This window comes from Nicotiana tomentosiformis, chromosome 1 (assembly GCF_000390325.3).
Source record: "Nicotiana tomentosiformis chromosome 1, ASM39032v3, whole genome shotgun sequence".
Taxonomy (NCBI): domain Eukaryota; kingdom Viridiplantae; phylum Streptophyta; class Magnoliopsida; order Solanales; family Solanaceae; genus Nicotiana; species Nicotiana tomentosiformis.
Window position 1 is genome coordinate 55,528,097 of NC_090812.1, and position 23,642 is coordinate 55,551,738.

General features: G+C 32.5%; 2 protein-coding genes across 2 annotated transcripts; both read right to left on the reverse strand.

Moving 5' to 3' along the window:
• Window positions 1-290: 290 nt before the first annotated feature.
• Window positions 291-9,816, reverse strand: LOC104119010 (methionine aminopeptidase 1A). Its single transcript, XM_009630399.4, has 17 exons — window positions 9,659-9,816; window positions 9,472-9,550; window positions 8,866-8,916; window positions 8,054-8,230; window positions 6,661-6,736; window positions 6,373-6,420; window positions 6,221-6,265; window positions 5,065-5,164; window positions 4,684-4,735; window positions 4,552-4,593; window positions 4,169-4,230; window positions 3,982-4,080; window positions 3,434-3,507; window positions 3,240-3,309; window positions 2,969-3,034; window positions 2,798-2,886; window positions 291-609 (listed from the first exon to the last, which is right to left on the reverse strand). The coding sequence occupies exons 2-17, from the start codon at window positions 9,531-9,533 to the stop codon at window positions 532-534; spliced, it is 1,191 nt and encodes a 396-aa protein (XP_009628694.1). The 5' UTR covers window positions 9,534-9,550; window positions 9,659-9,816; the 3' UTR covers window positions 291-531.
• A 7,320-nt stretch (window positions 9,817-17,136) lies between these two features.
• LOC104119011 (probable pectinesterase/pectinesterase inhibitor 36) lies at window positions 17,137-20,999 on the reverse strand. Its single transcript, XM_009630400.4, has 3 exons — window positions 20,254-20,999; window positions 18,165-18,488; window positions 17,137-17,943 (listed from the first exon to the last, which is right to left on the reverse strand). Exons 1-3 carry the CDS (start codon window positions 20,714-20,716, stop codon window positions 17,258-17,260), a joined length of 1,473 nt encoding a protein of 490 aa, XP_009628695.1. The 5' UTR covers window positions 20,717-20,999; the 3' UTR covers window positions 17,137-17,257.
• Between the last annotated feature and the right edge of the window lie 2,643 nt (window positions 21,000-23,642).

Here is a 23,642-nt window from a genome sequence, read left to right on the forward strand (position 1 = left end):
ATATTTGTTTCACATTTATTCCCCTTAGGGTAATACACAAGATTCCCGCATACGCTGTGATGTTACTGGTAAAGCAAAATTTTATACCCAAAGCCAATCATTGTTATGAAGAGTTCTATAAAAACCAAACATTGTCTTCATTATATAGAATCTACTTAGTAATTCAAAGTTTTATACCAAAATACAAACATTATATTAATTATACAAAACGTTAAATAATGGAATTGTTTTTTCTCAACGGCAAACCGTGCAAGCCCCTTAGATAGAGCTTAATCCAATACGAAATCAGATATCCAAAAGCTTCAGCTTCATTATAGCATTTGACTCGAGAAAAGACTGATTCGTTCATCCAGTTAACTCTATGATTCTCAGTCTACAAACTAGACGACCTTTAAGACCAAAATTTCAAAAGCCAACCAATTAAAAAATACATTTGACACACATAAATAGACTAACTCGTCACTGAAATTTTTTATGACTGGCTGGATCCTCAATTGCTAAATGCTGCAGCAAAAGAATGCAAACCACGAATCAAGAACTCAGCCAAGGGAACACCTTGGGAGATGTCGGTAGGCGTGCTGTGAGTACTTCAACTCCAGTCTCTGTGACCTACAAATTATCCATCACCAGAAACACACATCAATCAACCCGAGCGAAGCAAAATTACTAAGTAATTCTCTGACATCTTTAACTAAGCATATGCATATATGTGTTTTCTGATAGCGAGACGCAGAAAGAAATCCAATAGTTCCACCAAGCTTGATTCTGCTTCAGTGAAGTTCACCAACATAAACTTTAGTGTTTCTAGATAGATATAGCCTTGATAAAGGTTATTCCGGCATTCTTCTCAGTTCTCACCTCTTGATCCCAAGTTCTTGAATACAAGTATGCAACATTTCAGTCTTTTCTAGTTAATAATTTCAAGTGCAGACATACTAATATTGATGTTGCTTTGGGAAATTTTGTATTTGAATGAGCAGATCTTATTGTTTCCTTTGTCATACTAGAAGACCAATAAATGTCTAATTCTCTACTCTGGTGGTGGAAAGTTTGATTCCGATTAATTTCACTTTAAATCTGACAACTTTTTTGGCCTCTAAGGCTTTGACCTAGCGGTTGAAGCTAGAGTGACAATCTTGGAACCAAAGTTCGAACCCCAACAGGAGCAACACAAGGTGAATTCTTCCCATTTGCCTAAACCTTGTGGCTCAGAGTTGTAACACGTACCCCGGTGGCTACCCCGCACTCTGCTCAAGCCTTGATGAACCTACCTGCCACTTGTGCTAGTGAGAGGTAGCAAGAGTGTGACGCATTAGTTGAGGGACACAAGTTGGCCGAAACACCATAGTATCCACCAATTAGTTCTGACAATCCTTTCCTTCACATCTGATCTATTAGTCTATCCTGGGTGGTGACTAGAATTTGAAATTTTCTGGTTGCTTGGGATTTATAAGTTAAAGGCTTCAGTACTCAGATTCGCACACGAGCTTGCTGAGCTCTCACATTGAGTTTGAATATAGAGCCATTGGTCAAACCATTATTCAGCCAAGCCAAATTTAGACTCGACTCTGCTCATTAACATTGTCCTATGAGGGACACATTTGTGGAGGCTGTCATTTTACATTGTGCATTTTTCTTCATCATCTTAGGGTACGAGCACTTGGATTTCATCAAAAGGTCAACCCAAGTATCTTCTCCTTAGGAGGTAGGACTGTGCTTTATTTAGTTTTAACCGAAAAGGCCAACCAGACTGAAATTTCCATTTTCCTTTCTTTTGTTCAGGTTTCAACATTTCAGTCAGTTACAATTTTCATTTCACAATACTGGGGTATTTTATTTGTTTGTTTAAGTTGGAAAAAAAAAACTAAAACCAAAAAACTATGAGATCTTACTTGGTCTTTTTTCTAATTCTTTCTTAGGCTAATTCTGGATTTATCTTTTGAATACTGTATGATAATAATGATTGGCATACTCTTGCGCTTAAAGCCCCAACTGACCTTTGAGCTTTTTTGCACTTTTCGCTTTTGATAACACTGAAGAGTATGATAATTAATTTCTACAAATTTAAAGGAAGATTTTGTAATTTGACGCAGGAACTCAAAATTGACCTTTGTAGAAAAAGGCAAACGAGAAAAAAAAAACTATTCAACACTATTAAGTTCGGTGATCGATTTGCCTACCTACCAACTGAAAACCCGAACTGAATATAACCCAAAACCGACCGAATGCACACCTCCTAAAAGAAACCTTTACAAAAGAAAATATAGGCCACGGAAACATTAGTCCCCCTCCCCTCCCCAAACCTCAGAAAAGAAAAAGAAAATGACAAGGCTGACCTTATGGCTCATGATATGTTGCTTTCATGCGAGTCAATACATTGTGATTTGAATAACTTTCCATGATTTAATGCAGAAGTGAATGACAAAACAATGTCTGACAAAACATAAGTATTGTGGTTCAACCAAGCATCTACGTCAGTTTTGCAAATTCTACCAAGTAGAAGAACGAACAATGGTATTAATGACAAGTGTAGATTTTTTACAGCGTTTCTTTCATATCATGGCTTGATGTACCAAAAATATTGGATATCTTTGGGTCCAGTATTTTATCTTTTCCCAATTGTTTAATAGAAAAATAGATCAGAGAAAGAGTTTTATGTAGTTAAATACAGTGTTCAGCAGCAACAAACAATTCATCAAAACCAAGTAATCTCAAATCAATCTGAAACAGCACGCAATAAAGAAAAGCTAGCATTAAATCATTCGTATACCGAAAAGGATGTAAAATAAAGTAATACCAGGAGAGTGTGTTCAAACTGAGCACTTCGTTTCCCATCTGCTGTCACAGCAGTCCATCCATCAGGCCACATGCGATCACGCCAAACACCTGCAATAGAATTAATCAAGACACAAGGAAAAGAAATTTCATATCGAATAGTACATAATAACTTCAGAACTGAAGAACTTACCAGCATTAATCATAGGTTCAATTGTAAAAGTTTGGCCAGCTTTCATGACGCCAACTGTTTTATTTCCTGATCAGGTTAAGATAACACACCAAAGGGAAAGTTGACAGTAGTAAAGCAAGATCAACTTCGATTGCCACAATCTCAGAGGTACTAATTGGACAATATTTGAAAATATTACGTTACATTTACATTTCACCGCATGAAAGAACAAAGATTAAATGTTAAAAGGCGACTTTTTTTTGATAAATCATAAAATGCTAAATAAGGATACTCGAATAATGTGGAATGTTTGGTGCGCAATGAAAAAGTTCTCCAATGCCATGACCACAATATGACTTCACCTGTCACCCCAGTTTGCAAGAAGAAAATGATAACATGTAAAACATGTCAACTTCCAACAAAACCGAGCTTTCACTAATCCACCTGATGGGGTAGTTAGGCAAAGTATTCTTTGTTTTATCTTACCACAGATAAGCCAGACATTGAAGCATGTCGATTGATGACCTCCCCAATTTCCCGAAACCGTACCCCAGGCTTAACTGCAATAAAATGGCATAATGAAAAAAGTGAGACACCTAGAGTTTTGATCAACGTTCTAAGCCAAGATGAACCGAAACATTCTCCCAACAGACAACATGTTTTACTAGCACACTCTTACACATTAACTTCACTTCCCTAACTCTTTAAGAACATATTGAACAGAAAATTCTCAGCAAGACCATTCGAGACTCAGGTACATAAGAGAAGATGCAAGCAAAAGGGAAAAGCTGCTATGGACAGAACCAAATAGCAAACAACTGGCCAAAATAGCAAAAAGAATAAAAGGGGATAGAACATATTTAACGAGTCTAATTGACGAGTCATACTTACTATATTTGTTTTTGCAAACTGTTAGACTTGTCTTTAAGACCTTTTACTTCAGGAATAAAAGGCACTAAGTTTGATGTTCGTGGAATGGTAAAGCCTACGATATATCAAGTATTCGAGGCATAACATACAGTAATGCAACCTACCAATTGATATTGCTTTCTCCAAACACTCATATGTGCACTGGACTAACCGTTGAGATGCTTCATCAACATTACCAACAAAGAAGGTTTCATTCAGATCACCTGCATAATCAGCAATGCACTAGCTAAATATCAAATCTGCAAGAAGTTAAAACATTATCAAATAGATCAATGGTAAAAAATGATTTACCATGAACCCCTTTGTAATATACAGTAACATCAACATTTACAATATCACCATCCTTTAATTCCCTGAAACAATTAGAAGTGACAAATGACACACAGCCTAAACAATTTTTTATCAGAAACATACATCCTTCCTCTATTCAAAACCACGCATCTAGTAAACACATATGCCATGGTAACATCCACCAAGGAATGATCTCAGGCACAGGTGAAATTGAGAAAAGACAGATTGACAGGACTCAACAGTAGTTAAATCATAATTAAGCCTTCAAAAAAAGGTAACTTGGTAACAACACACTCCCCTCTCCCTCACCCAAAAACAAAGTGGGCAGGAGACCTACATGAAATGCAAATGAGAACTAGTTCGGTGCTTAATGTAAGACTAACCTTGCATCTGGAATCCCATGGCAGATAACTTCATTGACTGACCTGCAACAAGCAGACAGAATTCTATCTTTAAGTAAAATCTAGAACCTGCATAACAGTGCATAAAGAACATTTACAAGATAAAGTACCTACGTGCAGCATGACTTGGGGAAAAAATGATAATTCAATGGAGATGGATATGCACCTGCATATGCCACCAAAAGAAAGAGTTAAACAGCAGCTCCACATATTAGAAGAACAGGTGAGCCAATATAAAACAATTTCTTTAAGAGCAGGATTTGCTTGGGGGGGGGGGGGTTACCAAGGATTAAAAAAAACAGTACAAGTAAAATGTGTAATATGCACGAAAAAAGTGACTGTGTAATGTAAGTCAAGAGGAAATAAGTGTTTGTGCTTTAACACAAACTTGACTAAAGCCTGAAATCTAATAAAATCTATCAAGTTGGGCATGGCCTCCACAACCAATTGCAACTATTAGAAGTGATTAAAATGATCAGAGCCCTATCAGCATACCAGCGGCAACAGTAGCCTCATGCACCACCACATCAATTTCATCAGTTGTCACGCCAGGTCGAATAATACGAGCCGCTGCATCCAGAACTTCCCTTGCTATCTGAAGGTAGGATATGAATAAACAAGTACTTCAAGAAATGCAATAAAGTTGAAGGAGCAAAGTATTGCCAAATATTTGTCCCTCGCCATCTCTCAACCAAGAAAGCTTAGAATCATTGTATGACGCACATATATTATAAGAAACATTGTTCTGGTGAAGAATTGGGTCTTGAAGATAATAATACCAATTATGCCTAAGGACTCACACACAAAATCCTAAAGACTGGCGAAGAACCAATGAACATGCTCAGACCATGGTTCTTTGCCAAAGATGCATGGCATGGAAACTTTATAACCTTAGGAACACTAACCATCCATCATATTCAGCCCGATTGAGGATAGTAGGATAAGTAAATGGAATGAAATATAAGAATTCTGTAAATGAGGTTGGTGCACCTGGTTTACTCTTAGTGGGACGACTATCAGTTCTAGCCTAATAATGCTTTTAGCGAGCATCAAGGTTATTGCATGCTTTTGCAAGAGAGTGTAACCACTCCCTTTTTTTGCTTGGGATGTGATTGAATTGAGTGCTCTCAATTATTAGACGATAGATGATGGATATACAAATACACCAACCTTCCGGTAACCACTGATGTCAGTTATCTGTTCTGGAAACCCCACGCCCTGTAGGTGCTAATAAACCCAATCAAAAGATATTATCTAAAAGCACTGCTGCAGGAAGGAGACAGACTAGGTCATAGAAATATACTCAGGACCTTGATTCCAGTTATTGGTTAATCCATCAAATTTCACCTATCATAGCTTGAAAGTATCCTGTCATAGAATGAAATCTAACGCCTCATTATAGAGCATCTTACACAAATCTTCCTAACTTGGTTTCTTTCTGATCTCTAAAATATATGTGAACACATACCTTCTAGGCTTCAATCTCACTCAGATCTCACATAAGTCTAAGGACAGGCAAATGTATGGCATAGCTATAGTATAATAAATGGCTATGCTTCAGAGAATGAAAATAATGAATTATGAAAAGACTAATTAAGAAGATAATTTATTGGTAGAACATAATCAGAAAACATAAACTGAGAATACTTACTTGGCATGTTTCTCTCATCCTCGCAATCAGCTCTGGAGTTTTGATCTTCAAAAAGTTTAGAACCGAAGCAGGTGGTGTGAGCAAAAATTTAATTTGTTACCGCACAAACATCTAGTATAACCGCAAATCATTTTACTAAACACAAATGGTACCTCAACGACGTGCTGTAAATCACTGTTGGGTTCAATTTTTGGGATACCCTACAAAATAAGACAAACAAAATAAACTACATAGCATATTTTCTATCGTTAATCTTCAGAACGAGAAAAACGTCCAATATTAGGCACATAAGCTCCTTATGATAAGCAAATTAATAGAAGCAATTGTCAACATTTTAGCTATTCAGCTCCATAAGAGATGGCAAAAATATGCAGCATGTGCGTGTGTGCGTATGACTGACTAATAGTTGCAATATACAGAAATAAGATAAAATGGCTCACATCATCTGCCCAATCAGGTTGATCAATATGATCAGGTACAACACGCTTTTTTGATATCGGATAGGGCCTTAGTGTCCTGAAAGAAGGCGGCACCATACGTTTTTAGACAACAAACATTAGCAGCAACTTTGTAGGAAAATAAGAGAGGGGGGGGGGGGAAGAATGTGGCATCCTTGCAGCAGTGTATTATAGCAAAAGCTATGTTCAAAAGGAGCAGAAAGATGAAAGGGAAACTGAAAGATAAAAAGGAAACTAGCTTTTCTGGTTTTATAACAAAAGAGCACAGTATGCTAGGGAAGTAAAGCTCGATATTTTTTGTTGGAAATAAATTCAACTAAAACGCCAGTTAACTTATCTAGTTATCTTACTATTTCAGCTATCAAAAGCTTCAAACAAAAAGAAAACAAACAAAGATAAAAATATAAGCATAGAAGCCTAGAAAACTTTTCATCTTTAACATCGGAATCCAAGAAGAGGAAGTTGGAAAATTCATCTTCAAAACACGAGTTATTGAATAATCCCCTTCCAAAGACACAAGGTGTTGGATACTTTGACATCAACTTACAGCTGAGAATCAAGCAAATCTTTGCACTTACCCCAATATCAGTGCAAATAATTAGTTCTGGTCGACTTTTGGTTCCAAAAGAAAATCATTTTAAAAAATACAGAGAACTCAAAAGTTTATTTACTCTTTATAACTAGTAGTAGTACATATAGCTGTTTGGACAGCCACTTAGGTTTATAACACCATGTTTTGGTAGCAAAAATAAGTTTTGAATAATTTTCTTTTTTGAGGAAGAAATACTGGTAATGGAACACGGTGAGTTTTGAATAATTTTCTTTAAGAAAGTTTAAGAGAAAAGGCAGTGAGAATTGCAGAAAGATATAGTATAAAATAAGGTTTACATAACTTGAACATGAAATAAGCAAAGAAGACATCATTAATCCAGTTAAGTTTAGGACTAGGAAGAGAAGCACTGTGATTCAAAATAGACTATGCTAGCCTGTTTTAGTTTCAATGGGAATTTGTCAAGACCCTTCAGTGATTCTCCACGCCAGAGCAAGCAAGTCTAAGAAACTATAGCTGGACTAAATGTCAGTTGAAATATGCAGTCCAAAACCCAACGAGGTTAAGGGCAATCAAAAAAAGCATCCAAACAAGTAGAGGAGGAAAGCAACACACTGACTCCAAAATAGATTATGCCAGCCAGTTTTAGTTTCATCATAAACTAGCTGAGATCAAATTAAAAGTAGTCCATTATACGAATAAATGTGTTGTTCTAACTTCTACCTTTTCTAATTGAAGAGAAAACATAGTAATCCTCAACAAAGTAACATCAGAGAGGTAAGTACAATATTCATTAGCTAAGAGTAAGAACCATATCAAACATACCCAGCCCAGTCAAAATGCGGAAGTTTGGGTGTTCGAGCCTGTCCTTTCCTCAAGCAATATAGCCAACCATCACTAGATGAGGCTGTTCCTGAAGTTTCAGCTGCCAGAGAAGATAATTTTGCCTTCAAGTGGACAGACTTGTGAGAGCTCCAAGATGCCTTGAAACAGTCCTGCGTGCTGACAAGAAGTATCTTGCATCAAAACCAAAGTATCAAGCCAATGACCAGAGAAGACAAAGATCTAACTATTTTTTATCGAAAGAGAGCCTCATCTCATTAGCCTTCCATTTTCTTGGATCAGAATCACAGCACACAGCAGCAGATAACTTTTCAAGTTCCACTTTAAATTAGTCTCATAGACAGGTCGTTGCAGCCCTTATAACTTTTTGTTTATTAGCAGCAATGTTATATTTTATAATGTCCTTTAATTAGTCCAGTTCCCACCACTGAAAACTTAAGTTTTTGACATTGAACAACTTATGCAAATAGGCAATCCAGCTTTGCAATGTGGCAAATAGTCCTATTATAGAAAATTCTGCAAACATAGCAGTAAAGGTGCAAAGATATGCACACATTAAATCTTCAACAACAAGCAGCAGGTACACCCTTATCCCTCTCTTGCATCGCAAGAGCTATACTGAACTTATACATCCTATGTACAAGCTGTTAAACAAAAAAAAACTTATTTCCCACAGATTGATGGTTTTAGCTATGATATAAGTTATGCATATTAGTAATCGCAAAATTAAGCTTCAGCTCAATAATGAAAAATGGAAAAGATAGTTCAAAAAGAGAATGGTCATAGCTACAAACCAGAAAGCAGCTCCTTCACGAGGAAGTTTTAACTCCACGCACTTGGGACACCTTCGAATAGTAGAAAAAATAAATTAGCACAGAAATCAGAGTACAGAAACTCTTCAGTGAAAGTAACATCACTAAAAGGCCAACAATTGGCCGTATAACTACAAAAGCAAATGAAAGATCACCCATAGCAATTGCCAACAAGTATTGGATGCATTAAATTTCCAACTCCAAGGATGATGAACAAAGGCTCCGAAAAGTAAGTTTATGAAACCCTTAGGGATACAGTACATCAAATGGAATTCTATACGATCTATGAAAATCAACAAAATATTATACAAGGTAACACAGCAAGGAAACGACACGAATTAGAATATCCTCTTTAATCTTGACCCCTTTAAAAAACTCCACTTAACTCTTAAAAAAATTAATCTTAAAGTCTTAAAATCCTAACACACGAGTAAGCAATATGCATAAACTCGAACTCAGTTGAATATCATAAAGCATATATTTCTATCAAAGCCACCTAAGCAATCAAATTCAATAAAGAAAAATACAAAAACATCGTTTTTTATAATTGCAAAAAGAATACAAAAATTAAAAAGAGTGGAAACATACTGAAGATGAGCGGGCTTGCCACATTGAGCACAACATAAAGTAGCTTCACCCACTTCTGCCATGAATTCTTTCAATATTTCTACACAGTACAAATCATTATTAATTAGCACGGCATCGATAAAGAAAACCTAAAATTAAAAAAAGTATAGGGCTAGAAAGATTGAATCTTTAGCTGGGGAAAGCTGACCTTTGAATATGGTTGTGGGTGTTTCTTGCAAGGGAGAGGAAAATGGCAACTGGGGTTTTTCAGTTTAGGGTTCAGCCGAAAAAGGACTGAAAAAAAAAAAGTAAAAGAAGAAAAATGGGCTGAGGTGTTGTGTGTATAATAAGGTCAAATTTAGGTAATTTACTCGCATTAGATGATTACACTAAAATATTGATAACATAATATCTGCCTTCCGTATACTCTTTTTATTATCTACTAGTAGAATTAATTAATATAGATTTTTACCTTATTTATCAATGATAAAATATATTAGTTTGATTCAAATAAATTTCTATACTAAATTTAAGCACAACTAAATAAGAATCGAAGAATTGTAGGTGGGGGAGTATTATTTTTTATCATTATTATCATCATATTTGAAGTTTTTTTCAAAATTTATTTAGTGTAATTTTTTATTTTTTTTGCGCTTTTAGTCCTATAGGTTCGAATATATCTATCTATCTATATCTATATTTTATATTAAAAGCACAAAGGCCCTTAGCGAAATGTGTTCGTCTTTTTTACTCTTTAAAAATTGAGTTCACACTGGACGAAATAGTCATTTTATTATTTTCTTATTATTTATAAATAGACATTTAATTAATCCCCTACTATTTAGGAATGGTCATTTAATTATTCTCCTAATATTTTTAAACTAGGAAAGTTTGTTATTTTCTTAATATTTAAGAATTGTCATTTAATTAATCTACTATCTAGGATAGTCATTTAATTATTCTCCTAATATTTATAAACTCGAAAAGCTTTTCATTCAGCTCTATTTATATTTAGGAGTACCAAATTTCTTCTTTTAGGTTTCCGAGGAGGTTTTTTTAGTTAATAAAATTCTGCCTATAAGTTTTAATTTTTCTTTAGTTAATAAAATTTTGACGTAGTTAGAAAAGTTTCGGTACTAACTTATTAGGACTAATTTTTTATAAAATATATTACGTGAAAAATTAGTCTTTTGAACTTATTTGTGGGTTAGGAGTCTTTATTTTGTTAATAAAGTTTTCTTTGCCTATTTGAACTATATATAATTTTACCTTATATAAATTTTCTTTGTCTATTTACTCATAATTTCAAAAGCACATTATGTTAAGTAGTAAAAACCTAGAGATTCTACCTAGCAAATTAAAATTCATTGTAATTTAGTTTCTATGGATCGAATAATAAGGCATCAAAGGACTGTCGTAGGACAACATTTCTTCATTTTTAGGCACTTGTACTTTTTCTGTAATTTTTCTAATTAGTTTATAAAGAATATTTCATAATGTTTAATCTTAAAGTTTGATATGATACACGAAACCCCTTAGAGAAATGTTGTTCGCATTTTTTTACCCTTTAAAAATATATTTCACGTTGGACACAATTGTAATTTAAGTTACAATCCTAATATTTAGGATATTGAAATCAACTAAATTTTTTATTATAAATTCTTTCTTTTCTGAAATTATACAGGAAGTCCTAATATTTAGGACTTTATATAAATCCTTTTCTTATTAAAAAAATATATTCCATATTGAAGAAGAAATACAACTAAGAATATTAGTCCATTGAAAAATTAGTCTATTTCAACACAAAATCTCATAAAGATTACTTGGTAATTATGGATACCAACGCCCATTGTCGGAGATTAGTATAAATACTTATAGAGAATTATTAAAGTAGAATTATTATACAGCTAAATGATTAAAACTTGAATTGAACACAACAATTACATATTGAATAAGAATATAAAATTCAAAAGTTTACAACTATTCCTTTACCTATAACGACTATTATAAAATATATTTTCTCATGTTTGGTTACCAAACATAACTCAAGAAAATATTTTTCCGTGAATATTTTTGTCATATAAAAAATTCTCTACTATGTATAAATTATATTTTATGTATGTATTTTTCTTTTATCTTTTTGTGTTGTCGAAATTTGATAGAATCAAATAACTCAAAATTTGTAATATTTCGAACCAATAGACATATGGAGGGATTATGACACGAAATAAGATAAAGAAATTCATGCACAATGTGATGTAACTAGTGATAAATTATGATATAATACATGATGGATCGACTTTGTTGCTTCTGATTCGAGGACTTCTATTGAGTTTAACATCATCATTTTTAAAAATTTGAATCTTTTTTCCTTTAAATTTTATTTAAAAACTCAAATATATTTTAATATAATATCTAAAAATGTTATTTTAGAAAGTTTATGATCAATGATATATGGTACACGCGCAACGCGCGTACCCTAAGATTAGTACTATATTAAAAGCACGAAAATTATTAGCGAAATATTGTTCGACTTTTTATCCTTTTAAAAATAGAGTTCACGTTAGACAAAATAGTCATTTGATTATTTTTTTAATATTTCATAACTTTAAATCAATTAAAATTTTCTTTCCTTATTTGAACTATATAGCAAATCCTAATATTTAGAAAATTCATATTAAATCTTTTTTTTAATGAAAATGTTAAGAGATGTAGAATTCACGGTTGCACTAAATAGGGAAAATCAGTGTCATTATGAGAGATTAATTGAAGAGTGCATTCAAAGTTCTATAAAATTGACTGTTTTTCTAATAATTAATTAGTTTAAAATCAATTAATATTTTCTTTCCTTATTTGAACTATATAGCAAGTCCTAATATTTAGAAAATTCATATTAAATCTTTTTTTTAATGAAAATGTTAAGAGATGTAGAATTCACGGTTGCACTAAATAGGGAAAATCAGTGTCATTATGAGAGATTAATTGAAGAGTGCATTCAAAGTTCTATAAAATTGAGAATACATTAATTCTTTAAAAACTTAATTATTTCCTTGTATCATTATTAAAAGCACATCTATTAAAAATTCGTTCCTATGAAATCGGAAAAACATTCCTTTTGTAATCAAGGAAACAAATAAATAAAATCCTACTTAAATTAGAAAAGCATCTGTACAAAACCACCTTAATTAACAATTAATTTGAACTACGTCTAGCTACAACTCTACTGTTTTCTCAACCGTTTTGCTTTATTGATTTTGTACTGATTTGGTTTTTGGCTTGATATCATGTGATATTTGAAGCTTTAGTTAATAATTCGGTTACTTAGTTTTTGTTTTGCTGTTTCTACGATTTATGCTACATGTTGGTATATATGTTATGATTTCGGCGGATATATCATTTTTAGATTTTAAATTTAATTTTAATTTTTTTATATTATATACCCCGCTATGGTGTTTTATATTTAGTTTTTGTTTTATGGCTTTGGTGAATTGACATTAAACAATTTGAGAGTGTTAAGATAAAGATTTTTTTTTTTGTAGTATATTTATCGAATTGTATCTTTTAGCAGAATAGGAGTCGCAATGGGTGTAAATTCTTAAAGATCCCTTCATTGAAAATCAAATTTCTACCCCTTTAAGCTGTTATGGGTATTAAACCTTTGAATTTTGGAAGAAACATTCTTTGTTCTACTTGTAGATTGCATCTTTTTATATTTAAGAAAAAAATTTAATTGATGTTGCTTTAATACCACGATATGCACGGATCTCCTTAACTCTTGGAATTCTTTTTATCCACCGATTGCTTCCAAAAATCAAGAATCCTCGAACACTAATATTTGGTACACAATTTGATTCCTTGTTAACAGAGTGAATCAAAATTTTCGACTATATTTTGATAGGAATTTTACATCACCTTAGTCAATTGATGGACGATTTCATCTGTAATTCAGTATGTTATTACTTTGGAACATGCTAATTCTTCTTTTTATGATGTAATTTTCAGATTTTTGGATGACATTGACCCCAAAAAATTAGCCTACGAGGTACATATATTGCCCATTAATACCTCTTTCTATGTTGTTGATTTGTGGTTATGTTTCAAGTTTCTAATTATCTAGCATATGAAGCGCTTCCTAAGGTTTATCATGGGATTTAACTGTTCTTTGATGCTCAATTTAATTTTGATAAGCAATACTTCTCGAGAGGGAGAGCCTACTTTTCGAGATGGAGAGCCATCAAGTTGTGCATTGTTACGACAACTGGTACACATGGCGCATCTTTTAATAATCACATCTTGGTCTCACAAAAAATGTCATAGAAATTAAAAACAATAAATATTCATAGTAAATTATTTATTCTTTTATAAACTCATTATTTCCTTGTACTCGTCATTTGACCTCTTAATTAAAGAACGTCATTATTTTAAACAACTTTATTGTTTCTTATATTAGCTTTCTAGTTAGCAAAAAAATTTATTATTTCCTTGTACGGTGACGTCAGGCAAGTAGTGAACCTCCTTTCAAAGCTTCCAAGTTTTGTTCCAAATTTTCAAGTTCACATTAGAAACAAGACACATTTTAGATTACGTATTTTCTTTTTATCCTAAATCTTTATGTTATTTTTGTATGTTATTATAAAAGTACAAAACTCCGAAATAGAAACTTGAAAGATTTTAACTATAAAATTGTTCAAATCTCAATTATAGTACTGCTTAGGGGTGTACAAATGAAACCGACAAATCGCACCAACCCGAAAATCCGAATCAAATCGAGAAAAAAAAAATCGACTATGGTTTGGTGTTGGAAAAAAAAATCTGATCATATTTGGTTTGGTTTTAACTAAAAAAAGTCAAACCGAAACTAAACCAACCCGACATTATATGTATAGAAATTTTAAATATATTTAATACATAAAACAATTGATGGTAATGTACTTTATAAATATTTCTTAAGCTTTTTCATAATTTTATCTTTTAACGTATTATTTCAAGCTTGGGCTTATAATTTTTAGATGCTCCAATAAGTTTATAGTCCATAAATGTTTGTAACTCAAATAAGTCCTAAACCAAAATCAAATCAATACTAATGCTAATAAAAGACATTCAATTCAATTGTACTATGAATGAAAATAGTGTTGGATACAGGGGCGGATCTATGTATTGAGTTGGGGGTGGCACGCCACCCGGTCGCTCGGATAAAATTTTATATACATACTAGTATTTTTCACAAAAAAATCTACATAAGGAACAAGTGGCACCCTAAGTCACGAAATGACCGAAGGTGCCATGGTTGAAGTGCTGAAATTTCATGTACAAAACCTGGGATCAAGACTCTCGCGATGCAATCGTTATTCCTTTTTTGTTGTTTTTGTTAATTTCTCTTATTTTCTTCATCTTAAATATTTTTTCGTATTTTATTTGGATGGATGTAATCTAATCATTTTCTATTTTGTCCATATAATGTTATTTTATTAATTATAATTTTTTTAATAGTGATGCATTAAAGACATAATATTAATCAGCTACATGTAGATGAAAGAGGTGTATCACATATTCGTTTATGCATAAAATAAATTTTAAATTAGATTTAATAAATTCAAAATGGATCGAACCGAACAGAACCAAAGTAATCCAAAACGGATCGAATCGACTGAATGTACACCCTAATTCATTAAATCCAATCTTCTCTAGTGGTAGTTTTACATTAAAATAGTGGCACCCGTAGCCATGAAATCCTGGATCCGCCTCTGATTGGATATCTATTTTTTTTTGTTTTTCCATGGTTTAGATAAAATGTATAACTTATTTTTCTTTTAGTGGTTAGTTATGTAAATATTAGTACTTATTAGTCATAATTTTAAATTATGTTTGTTTTCATTATGGCTTATTAATGATATTTATTTTATGCGATTTTATTATCTTTATTGTTAAATATTTTAGTACAATTCCATGACTCATCTCATATTTATGTTATTTTATTGAAAACACCCTATATAGTTCTGTCTTACTAGGACTAAAGAAATATTTAGAGTACAAAATTTACGTTTTGTGCTATGAAGACTTTATGAAAAAAAAAATCGAAAATCCGAAAAATTTGAGAAAAACCCATCTTTTATTGGTTTGGTTTGGTATTTAGATTTAATAACTCGATAAAATTGATTTGGTTTGGTAATTAAAAAATCCGAACCAATCCGACCCATGTACACCCCTAGACTACTGCTCGCTCCATTAAGGGCTTGATAAAGCCAGAAAAAAAGTCTCTCTCTCAATACCAAATTTATATTTGATGTTAATATCATCGTAAATCGTAAGGAGTCTGCTCCTTTCTATCAAAAGTCAGCTAACAATTACACTGTAATACAAATTTTAATACAAATTTTGATCAATCACATTGCGTTTTTTAAAATGTGTCTTCAATTACCAGATTTAAGCATATGAAATTTAGCATGATGAAATTCACTATTTTGACATCACTTTAATGATCTACACGGGATGACACGTGCAATACACGTACATTAAAATTAGTTACCTCTAACATTTGAGGTTAGTTAAGGTCTGTCTTAATCAATTCTATATGAAAATTAGTTTGAGGGTGATTTATTCATAACTACAAAATAATATCCTCTTATAAATAATAAGAAATGTTCAAAAAATTAGAAGTATTAATTTTCCCTATCAAGTAATTAGATTTATTTATGTCGATAACACGAATACACTTTTTTGAATAATATAGCAATAGTTTTTATACTGTCACTATTTATGAAAAAATAAATTCCATAAGATAAGTATATATTAACCTTTACGAACCACTAGTCTTGCCACTTTATTTCTTCTCTCAAGAAAAATACTAGAATTGTAATGATAAGAAAAATCTTAATATTTATCTAATACTCTCTTCATCTCGATTTATTTGAGATAAAAAGTAAGAAAGAAGCATATTTAGTTAACTTTTGATATCAATCCATAACTTGTACCGTTAAATCTCAAGTGGGGCATACAAGTCACTTAACACCTATAAAAACATGTTGTAATACTAAAAAAGATTTGTAAACATCATGTAAGTTACCAGCACTTTGTATATTTATTTGTGAGCCATTCAGCATTTTGATTTTTTTTTATAGGGATGATAAGTTTATTCATCAAACCAAAATGGAGTACATTGAGCTGATGGTATATATTGTTGAAGAATTAACCCAAATAGTTACTCATCTAATCTCTTAAACTCTAAATAGCCAGCAGACATATAATATATGTACAATACATATATATCATATAATATATGTATAATCAATATATAATCTATGTATACCGGATAGAAAAAGTAAGCATTGAATATGGTCGGCTATTTGTGTAATAATACCTATATTGTTCTAGGCCAAACAAAAGAGATGATCGACATTTTGAGTCATTCTCCTTTTACTCAGGTATGAGATCCTTTTGTTCTACGTATAGTTATATTTTTCTTTCCGAAAACTTAATAAAAAAGATGATTGTGGACTCATTCTGGGTAATTAGTTAAAATCTTAAAAGTATGATAACATACACTTTTAGTGATATACCAATGATTTTTAACATAATTAATTAGTACTAATGACTATGCCGATCATTCATCACGTAGCATTTTTCTTGTGTTCTATGCAAGAGATCTTACTTACAAATACAAGAGTAGAAATATACCATCCCAGAGTATAAATACAACAGTCAACAGTAGTAATAAACATGCACATTTGCCAATGTGATAGCCTACACATTAATGTTCAGTCTCTTGACAAATACATATATATCAAATACATATACTGTATATCATATGTCAGAGCAAATATGGCACTCCACTTGCTGGGATCCAAGATTCACCCTGTATGAAATTTCTTACTGTAAATGGGCTTGCTTCATTGGCATCGCGTAACACATGAAAACCAGGCCAATTAACTCTGTTTCCAATATCAGCTCCACTACCTGTATTCATGTACTCTCCATAATATAATGTTGAAAGTGCAAAATTACCACTCCATTCTTTCCACCCTTTTGGATGAATCAATCCATCTAAATCCGTCTTAATAAAAACCGTCCTTGAATATTTTTTCCACGGTCTTCCTAAGTAATTCATGAAACTTCCTTTAACAGCACTGAACTCGGAGGATGGAGCAACTCGCGAATTTAGTATAACAATCCCTGTATTTTCATTCGAGTCATCCCTTCCCTGAGCTGTTATCATGTTGGATTGGTGATCCATTGGTCTCTTTACAAAAATGTCGCAGTTTTGAAACACGGCAGCTGCATCACCAAATATGAAGTCTATCGTGCCATATATGTGACAATCGCGATAAAATTGTCTCAGTGAGTGTACTAAAAGTGTGTCTTGATAACCTCTAAAGCTGCAGCGATAAAAAATGGAGAGATCTGAGCCTACTCTTAATGCCACTGCTTGATGTTTGTGTGGTCCTGCTGTGTTCTCAAATGTCATGTCCCTTGCCCAAAATTCATCAGCTGAGACACCTACAATAAAAAGGAAACTGGGTTAAGTATATAAGTCGCTTAACGTGCACCCAAAGGTGTGTTCAAAATCAATAGAATAAAATGAAAATCACGGGAGGTCGATGTGTGTGGGTGATGGACATGGTGGAATATCGAAGTGTGCACAAACTGACTCGGACACCATCATTATATTTAAAGTGCATGTGACTTATGCTATAAGTTCTATTATATTTATGACTTACCAAATGTAGCTGAGCCCAAGGTAGTAGCTCCATCTTGGACATTTTTATTACCAGTGACAATAGTTTTGTCAATGCCATCACCAACAAACATCAAATTCTTGAGTTCCCTTCCAATTTCGACATTTTCGCGGTATACACCAGATTTGACATATACAATTGTTCTTTCTGGTCGTGTGATCCGAGAGAGTGCAGCCACAGCCTCGTTGATAGTCTTGTAATTACCTGAACCATCTTGTGCAATGACTATATCAGCTTTGGATGTGGCTGCATTCCATGATGCCAGAAGTCCCCGACCTTCATTAGAGATTGGTCTCGGTTGTGCCCCTGTCACCAAAATGTTCTCGTTAGTTTTGCTTGATTTCTAGAATTGCTATATGTTCTGTTTGTACTATCCGTCTTTTAAAAAAGTTTTTGCACACCTTAATAAAAAAAAACATTAATTCAATTTGTCTAAACTACTCTTATTCTTTGTCAAATATCTTAGTTAATTAAAACTCCAATTGGAACAATTAGTGTGAATTTGGCAAAAGAAAGTAATAAATGTTTCTTAGTATACAAAAACGTCAAATATTTTTAAAGATTTTGTTTGCCAAAATGACTAATTGGAACAGTCAGTGTGTTTTAATATGTTTTACTAGATAATCTACCTTATTTTCTAATGTTATTAACTCCACTCGGAGGCGGAGGCACACGCCAACCTATGGGTTCGTTCAAACCTGATATTGTTTGCTCAAATAATGTATTTGGTGTTTTTAATTCAAGAAATATGTATAAATATTAAATCTAGAACCCAATCATAAACACTTAAAGTCGTGGTGCCAAATTCAGAACCCATAAGGCTGAAATCCTGGCTTCGCCTCTGATTCCGCTCTTTGTAAAGAACGACAAAGAGTTAACCGTTTAAAATTCATTTGATTGTGTAAAAATTATTTTAAGGCGAAATGTGACACCCTATCCGAATCCCACATCGACAAAACATGGGAGAGATGCTGGGTATATAAGTAAATATGTCTTAAACTCTAGTGACGCATTTTAAAGTCGTGCGGACCTAGTCCAAAGCGAACAATATACTAGTGGGCTGGACTGTATACACGAAATAACCTTGTATAGCAGAACATATTGCACTGATAAAGTAAACATTATTCCTAGTGGTAAAGCCAGAAAATTCTCTAAGGGGTCGTTTGGTAGGATGCATTAGAAAAAATAATGCGTGCATTAGCTTTGTGTATTCATAATACCTTGTTTGGTACTCTTTTTGAACATATGCATTAGTTATGCAAGCATTAGTTATACACCCTTTTTGGTATTATCCTATGCATAACTAATGCATAAGAAACCATGGTATTAACAATGCAATGAGTTTTAATGCATGCATTAGCTTAGTTAAAGATAATTTGTCCTTTAAAATTTATGCTTGATTAAAAAATGCTATTATATTAATCCAAGTTTGAAATAATCCAAGAAAGTGGAAATAAAATTATATCTCTAGTAAATAAATAAATACTTAGCATATTTTATTTTTTATAAATAAATATTTAGTTCTATACTACAACATAAGTAGACAAATCAAATAATTGTTTTTAAAACCTTGTTCATATAAAAACATTCCTCAACATATGTTTCTTTTAAAATAATAAAGTAAAGGGCTAGTTATGATGGTATTTTTGTAAACAAATAATTCTTTTAGAAATTGTGTTATGCTTTAATATATCAAACCAAACAATGGATAAGAAATATGTCAATATAACTAATGTCAGCATAACTAATACCAGCATTATTAATACACTATATTCAATATTATTCTTATACACCCTACCAAACGACCCCTAAGGGTGTCCAGACTTGAAAGGAGTAAAAAAAAATTCCGACAACGAGGATTCAATATATGTTATATATATATATATCTAAAATCTAATTTTTACTTACATATACCGCGTAAGTTTTCATAATATTTCGACAAAGATGATATAATTCAAGTGACTTCGGCCTCGATTATTCCATTACAATGTAAATGCATTTAAAGTAAAATCATTTCATGCATCAAACCTCGCTATTAGTGTATTGTGATACGCGCCAAAAGAAAACTCACCCTTTCTGGCCTTGGTCCTTCCATTATTCCTTAGTTGTCCATAATTAAACAATGCATCCTTAAGCAACAAAGTCAAGTTTCGAGCCTCTTCACTTTTAAAAACCAATCCTTTCTCTTCCAATCCATCTAAACAACTCCTATGGCTTGCTAAAGCTGCACTTAGCCAAGTAACAGCATCGTCATGGCTATAATACTTCTCACCAGAGACTAGCTGTGCTAGCCTTGGCTCAGTGTCTTCATAAAGCTTCACACATTCAATGCCTGCAAAATTTATTGTCGAACCATCTCGGTCTGCTTTGTCAAGTCTTTTTAGACCCCGAGCCCATTTCATGACATTTAACACCGCAGACCTTGTTCTTTGGACCGCATTGTCAATATCTTGGTTGCTAGTAACAACATTGTTAGCAGCAACGGCTAAAATAAGAAGAGGAAGAAGAAAAATGGAGAAACTCCATCTGGACATTATTTTCTTCTTCTTTTAATTTGGGAACAGCGTACGTAGAGAATTAATTTCTTTAATTGTTGGAAGGACATCTATATAAAGGTGTTTGTAGATGGTTACACATAGACAAGGGTATAGACATGTGTCGATTGCTTTCACTCTTTGCTGACTGAAGCTTAAAATTTGGTTGTTTCTATGGTAACGGTGTACATAATTAAATTTTTCTGGAGAGTAGACTCCCACTCATCTCGAACACTTACCTAAGCTACTTGAGTCAGCTTTTCTCATAACAAAGGGTAGAAAACTAAGCCATGCATGCATCAACGATAGTATCTCAACACTTCTTTCTACATATTTTTGGTGGGTTCAAGTGACAATTAAGAACGTCTAAGATTCGTTATATAATAATAGAGGAAGAAACTGGCAATTATATACATCTTTTATTGTTGGTACGTCAAAACTTTTATCTATTTTTTCTTTTGGATTTAACTTAATTAGAATTTAAGTTACATACGTTTGAACGTTAAAACTTTTTTTTATCTTATGCTTAACTCTCGCCGGCTGTAACATGAGTTAGTTTGCTTCCAGATTCGACCCACTGTAACTATAAATATCAATATCATACATATAATTAACTCTTAAATTACTTAACCTTTTTTGGTATTAAAAAAAAAAGAAGCCTAAATGAATCCACAAAAACTACAAAATCAACGCGTATAAGAGTCTCCAAAACTTTTAAACGTTCCCACTAAAATTAGAGCAAAAAAACTAAGGGAGAGGAAAGAAGTTACTTATATATGGATATAAAAGATGCAATTACTCCTAAAATAGTCAACAAAATGAAAAAGAACTTAGAGAAGCCAACATAGGAGACAACTAGCAAGTTCACTAAAGAAATAGGAAATGTAGTATATCTCCTGCCGACGCGGCGGCATATGGTGTGGTCTATTGAATGTTGACATGGTTAAGCTGATGTGATTCCACGTGGCTTGCATGAGGCGAGGTTTTGTTTTTACATATTCATGAATTGCTGATCGGATCGAAGCTCATTACTATACGCCGGTCCAACTATGATGTATTTACGAAGACAATATGGCAAAAACAATCAGAATTATCGAAACTTTTGTCATCTTCTCGGCTACAACTACAATGATAGCCATTCTCGAAACAGATACTCCAAAAAAGAAGAGAATTACAAGATAGTATCGGAGTTACATAAAGTTTGGGCTGAAGAACTTCTTTTCTCTCTCTGTTGTATTTAAAAGTGTAACTGGGCTTGGTCCAATATTCTATTATTTATATTTTCGGAGTCGTGTATTTTTTAGGACAAATTACACATTTGACCTATCGTAAAAAATAATTATATTCACTAGAAAAATATATAAAAAATTATATAAAATATGTAGATTGTATATTAATATAGAAAAAATATATATCTACCGGCTATTATTTTTGAAAGTGGCTATATTGTGTAATTCTTTTTCCAGTTTTGCACCAATTATGAAAGGGCTATCTTGATTGTTCTATTACAGTTTTTTCAGTTCAATTAGAATACAGTCAAACCTCTCTATAATAGTCTCAATTATTCAGGATTTTTTTGGCTGCTATAGTGAAGTATTGTTATAGAAAACATATATTATAGCATAATATAAAAATTAGTTCCAAGAAAAATATGGCTTTTAGAGTGAATGACTGTTATATGAGGATGCTGTTATAGAGAGGTTGACTGTATATAGAAGATCTTTTCTCTCCCAAAATGATCTTTTTAAAGGAAATTTGGTATGGCATGACAACTAGCTCTAACAATTGGCATAAAAAAGCTTATGTTTTAGGATTTGGCATATGGTAGCCTAAAGTTATTCTCTCTCTTCTAATGGTTCAACCACCACCCTAAAAATAAGCTCTATCAAATTATCAAAATGTATTTAAAACCTTCTCTCTCTCTTCTCTCATAGCTACCATCATCCTAGAAATTAGGTTCCACTTCCTTCAATAGTATTTGAAAAATCTCCCAAATTTTTTAAAATTATTTTTCCAGTTTTTTTATATGTATATCCAAATATATATAATACAATAATAATTATATTATTTCTATATTACTGTGTGTAACGTAATAATAATGTGTATATCAAAAAGTATATCAAAATTTTATTTTCCTTCTTTGTATAACATATTTCAGATTGAAAGCTCAAGTTCAAGACAACTCCACACGTGTATCCCCTATTGTGTCCCGTGTATATCTCTATGTACATAAGTGATATCTCATGTATATCATGTGTATCTATGTATATCCATAAAAATTTGTGTTATATACACAATATGCAATATGATATACATGGGTGTCTGAAATAATTTATGTTATATACACGATATACAAAGTGATATACACAGACATCCATAAAAGCTATGTATGATATACAGTGATATACACGATATACAATATGATATACACATATCGCAGTTGGATTTTTAGGTCTGATCTTTTAACTGAAACTAGTTTAAATCACTTCTAATCTTACTCACATTTTGTATATAGACCCGTCTAGGTTTTGTCAACTTATTTCAATCATAACCACTCGTTCAATCCAACCAAAAAAAGAAGAAGAGAGAAGAAAAATAAAGTTGAAATGTATTTTTTCCCTCTTAGTTTTTGCTTCTGATTTTCTCTGATGTGATATCAACCTTACCTTTTCATCCCACTGATTTTTTGAATAATTTGCAAGAATATTTTCTAAACTATGAGAGCGAAAGAGGAGAGATAAAAGAAGAAATATAAGGAGAGAAAGGGAGAGGGAAAAGAAAAAGATACGTATGTTATGGGGGGGGGGGGGAGGGGGAGGTTATAGAGAGAAAGTAAATCGGAAGTAGGTTTTTTTAAATTTGGCTATATAATGCTAATTTTTTTGGGGTTGTCTTAGCCAAAATAATTTATGGCCAATAATTTGCC